Source organism: Trachymyrmex cornetzi, unplaced genomic scaffold, assembly GCF_001594075.2.
Source record: "Trachymyrmex cornetzi isolate Tcor2-1 unplaced genomic scaffold, Tcor1.1 scaffold15, whole genome shotgun sequence".
NCBI lineage: Eukaryota > Metazoa > Arthropoda > Insecta > Hymenoptera > Formicidae > Trachymyrmex > Trachymyrmex cornetzi.
In genome coordinates this window covers 1,217,771-1,222,776 of record NW_017296091.1, presented here as the reverse complement: position 1 = coordinate 1,222,776, position 5,006 = coordinate 1,217,771, and the positions used below count along the sequence as shown (strand labels likewise).

The following is a 5,006-nucleotide window of genomic DNA, read 5'->3' as shown; positions in this document are numbered from 1 at the left end:
ACTGAAAAAAATATTAAATTTTAATAAATATTTATTTGAACAGTTCTAACAATAAGTATACATCTACTAAACATAAACATGTATTTATTTGATACAAAAATCATTAATTTTGTTTAAATATAATTTTTTATTGAGTGAACATTTATTTATTGTAAGTAAATGTTTATTCGGTGTATCAAAACTTTTTACAACATCTGACTACATTTTTTAAATACTTCAGCAAGATCGATTTTTTATGTATGTAGACACGTCTGAATAGACATCGCACAAAGCAATATCTTACGTTTCCATTGTGAGAACAGCCACTATTTTTTATTTTCACGCTAAATGGAAAATTCGGCGCATAAGTCGCCGGTTCCTTCCGTCATCACTGACAAATTTTGATTGCTCATTCAGGAGAGCGGATTACGCAACAGGTTACATGATTTATCCATAGCGAAACGATTTCAGAACGCTCGAGATCATCGATCTTCTCAGTCTTGACGAAATCTTTTACCTCACGCGATCCATTACAACGAATCGAATTGATTGACTAGCCCTATAAAACACAATATTCTTAGAATGTTATATGAATATTAAAAAGTCTATATTTCTACCAATGTAGATTAATTTTAATCTCCACTTAACGTACTTCTTGTTCTTTTCTAGCTCTAAGAATCAGAAAAAGACGAATAAATTAAACCGAGATTCAAATTAAATTATATTAGCAGAAATGGACAGAACTGAATCGACCAGTTGGATTGTTATAAATTTAACACAGCGTCCGATATTTCAAATTTAGCTTTAGCACGAATACATTTGAACAAAATTATTTCTTCACTGATTGTGAAGCGTGTTGTTTGAAACATTAAATTGGCATTAATGACGACGAATCGTTTGCAAATCGAGATATCTTACATTTGTCATCATCATCTAAAAATAACAACTTTATCCAACAGAAATACTTCTAAATGAAGCGTCTATAAAGTGTCTATAATACTAACAGAAAGTACTCGGAGATTAATCGCAGCACATCTCTCATAATTATAAACATCTGCCGTTTCATCTCGGCACGATAAATTATGTTTTGCACGTAGCTTATGTTTGATATCTCATGAAGTCTCTTGCAACGTGTCGGTTACGGATAAATGAACGTAATATCAAGACTACGGCGTTTATGATTTTAACATCAACCATAAACGGCATCAACTCGTTAAACTTGTATGGAAAACGAGGTATAATTTACAGTTACCTCGGGGCGATTGATAAATTTATTGTAGGATTCTATGTGGGTTACTGGTGTGACTTGCCAGGACAATTAAAAATAGCCGATTAAGCACGTGCATAATGTTCTCTACCAACGATATTTTACAGCAGATTTTATCAACTATTTGAATACTGTACGAGGTAAAACAATACACAGTGTATATCACTGATAGAATGTATATGTACAAAAAAATGTACGCAGTTTCAAGTATTTGTGAGAGAAAGAGATGAAACGTGATGTTCTGACGCATTGCGGATGAACGAATCCTGCAGTTGAGATGTATGACAAACACAACCATGTCATGTCAAGGACCGTTAGATGAAACACTAAATAAAAAAAACGTCTATACCATAAAACAGTTCTTTACCATTATACATTTCTACACTTCTCACATTGATGCTAAACTCTTTCATGACAATTTTCTTTCTTTATTTATTACTAAAATGTTTAAATCATCAGGAACTGTCAGTTCGTACTGTCAATTTGGTCGATTTACCTTTTTTTTTTATGCTGAATTTATATTTCATTGAATAGATGGAATTACTTTTGTGCGAAATATTTACAATTATTTGGTAACATATAAAGGCACGCAGTTTTTTTCATGGATCGTCAATATCATGATATAAGAATATAAGGTGTTTTGCTCCCGAGATGCACAGTGTTGATCAATCAGAGAGCTGTAAATGCAAAAAGCAATGTGGCTCCTATGATCTGCGACAGATTAAGTTAAGGCCATCACACGTAAAAAAGTTTTAATTGTAATCGTCAGATCGTAAGCTATCGATTAATTATGGTTAAGCATTCTAAAACGTAAGATCGCACTTTTAACTGTAATTGATCGATTTGATTAAAACTTTGCGATTGCGATTAAAATTTTTTTACGTGTGATGGTCTTTATATGTTCCGTTTTGAGGTTAAATTTTGATTGTCTGCTCCGAATTCAACCCCACCACCATCATGCGCAATGAAACACCTTATATTTTTACATCATGGTCAATATATTCAGTTTACCGTTGTCAATCAATTACGTATAATTCTGCAAGAACACTAACTTGAACAAAAAGCAAGGATTACTGATTTCCAAGGTAAAAACATGCCTAACGGGGACAATCGGTCGAGGAAGAATCCAACCTGCGAAGATAATGTTCTCTCTTTAGTCTAATTGCTTAATATCATAAATTCACTTTAAAAGTTTTAGACAATTTTTTTCAAATTACACATTTATTTTGAAAAACCGATTTTGATAAAGTATTAAAAAATTTAATTAAATACGGATCTAAAAATAATTTTGTTGAACGCCAAAATAATTACATAGGAATCTGAAGCATGTTGCAATCTGAGCAATGTTGCAAAAAATTTTTTTGACCTAACAATCAGTTTGAGTGTTCCACATAATTATTTTGATGGTCCAACAGAATTATTTTTGGATCTGTGTCGAGCTAAATTTTTTAATATTTTGATAAAACCAAGCTTTCCGTGTAATCATAAAAATGGATAGATTTACATTTTGACCACATGAAATAAAAAGTAATAAAATATTATTTTAATTCACGGAATTGAATTATCATTCTTCTTATTTTTCTTGGTTATTTAGCAGCGTGACAAATTCAAGCTAACGCGCAGAGATCCAACTTATGTTAAGTTTTTAGTGTTTATGTCGACAAGATGATTTAAGCAAATGATACAAGCCGTCATTTCGAAAACTAGGAGCTAATAAAAACCATTCTTTATGTTTCATATATATACATACAGTGAGAGCAAAAAATATTCGTACAAGGAAATTTGTTATAAAAAAAGCCTTATTTGTAAAAAATAAACATTAATTAGCAATTTTATACAATAAATATATTCTGTTCTAACATAAACAAACGAGCTTCGCATTGTATTCCTAATTTTAGAAGCTAAATTTCTCGTCTGAACGAATACTTTTTGAGCATTCAAACAATACAATTTTTAATTTTCGCTTATTTTTTAAATGATATATTTTGTATAATTAATACACATCTTTTTGGTATATATAATTTTAAGAAACATACAGTCTATTTTATTCCTTATGAATAAATTGTTTATTATCCAACAAGAAATGATCATCAATTAAACATCGAATCGATGTCAAATTGATGTTGAAATCATCGTATTTATATCGATTCAACATCAATTCGATAACTCATTTCCCGCTAGATAATATTTACTTTTTAAAATAGTTTTTAAAAAAAATATTTTCTTTGTACGAATATTATATATATATATATATATTTTGTTTACCATGACGTTACATCAGTTTTGTATCTCGCGTTTCTTTAAAGATGGAAATGATCTTGCAAACTTTTTGTGTAAATCTAAAGAATTTTACGCATGGAGTAGCACAAGTCATCTATATCTCTACCAAAATAATCTGCAAATTTTTTCAACTACGTAAGAGACGCAAGTCATACGTATCACGCATGTTTACTATGTATACCGTTATAGTTTTGCATCTCGCTTTTCTAGGTAGAAACGTTTCTTTCCAGTTTTTTTCTGTGGGTGCCTTCCATTTAGTGACACAAGTCGACACAAACGTCGTCTATTTTTCTTTGCACTCTATGAGTAAGGAAAACAAAACGATACTTGTGTGACTAAATGGAAGGCACCCTGTATACATAAGTCTGAGAATTTTACGCATGGAGTAGCACAATCTATCTGTATCTCTACCGCGCGAAAAGATCTGCAAGCTTTCTCAATCACGTAAGAAACGCAATGTCATAGGTGTTACGAGTTGTTTATCACGCTGTTACCGTTTTACATCTCACTTTTCTGTAAAAGTAGAAACAATCGTGCAAGTTTCCTGTTTAAGTCTGAAGAATTTCACGCATGAAGTAGCACGATATATCTATTTATATCTGTATAGAATCGATCTATCTGTAAAAATCCAAAAAAGATCCACAAGTTTTCTCACCTACATAAAGTGGCGTCTACAATAAGATGTAAGAAATTTAGAAGAAATAGACACAACAGAGAAGCTATCAGCGTCAGGTCTGTGTGGTTCAGTGGCAGGACGGAAGTCTACCATTACGGAGGAGACTAGTTGCAGGATTCTCTAAATGTTTTATCGACGATTGTCGCAATCGTTAACTAGCGACAGTCAATGGCAGGACTATCCTGGAAGAAAACGTGGCAATCATTGGCACAATCGTCGATAAAACGTTTACAGAATCCCGCAACACAGCAGGTCCTTTCTGTAACTCTTAACGCAAATTTCGTTGTCATTATAACGCTGCTGCGCAGCGGCGATATAATGATAACGAAATTTGCGTTAAGAATTACAGAATAGATCTGCAGGTTCGAATCTCGAGGAGCGCTTGATATTTTTCTCGTGTTGTCGCTTATTTCTTACAAAGATTTTAAGACGTAAAACTTAAGCGTTAAGTCAGCCGTAAGAAATTGATCAATTATAGCCGTCATTCTCCTCACATTCGACTGTGATTGAACAATTTCTTACTTAAGATTCAAAGCTACAGTAGTTTTACGCCTTAAAATCTCATTGGAGACGCAATTAGAAAATAAAAAAAGGAATGAAAAAAGTCGTCCACTGACCTTCGGAGAGCGGCGCGCTGCGGGCTGGTCGCCGTGCTGGAAGGCGCGCTGCTGGAAGCACCGCCGAAGGAGCTGGAGCACGTCGTGTTGCCGGACGCGGTAGTGTCGCTGGCCGTGGTCGTGGAGCCGAGGCTGCCTTGCCTCGACGACACCTCGCGATTTCGCGCCCCTCGCGATCTACCGGCGG

The 5,006-nt window shown here is 33.7% G+C and overlaps 1 protein-coding gene across 1 annotated transcript in view; it reads right to left on the bottom strand.

Moving 5' to 3' along the window:
• Positions 1 to 509: 509 nt before the first annotated feature.
• The window catches only part of LOC108757986 (transcription initiation factor TFIID subunit 1-like), a 26,644-nt gene continuing 22,147 nt past the window's right edge, over positions 510 to 5,006 (bottom strand). Inside the window, exon 4 of the mRNA XM_018502687.1 lies at positions 510 to 538. Within this exon, the coding sequence (XP_018358189.1) occupies positions 510 to 538 (29 nt within the window). The remainder of the gene's footprint in view (positions 539 to 5,006) is intronic.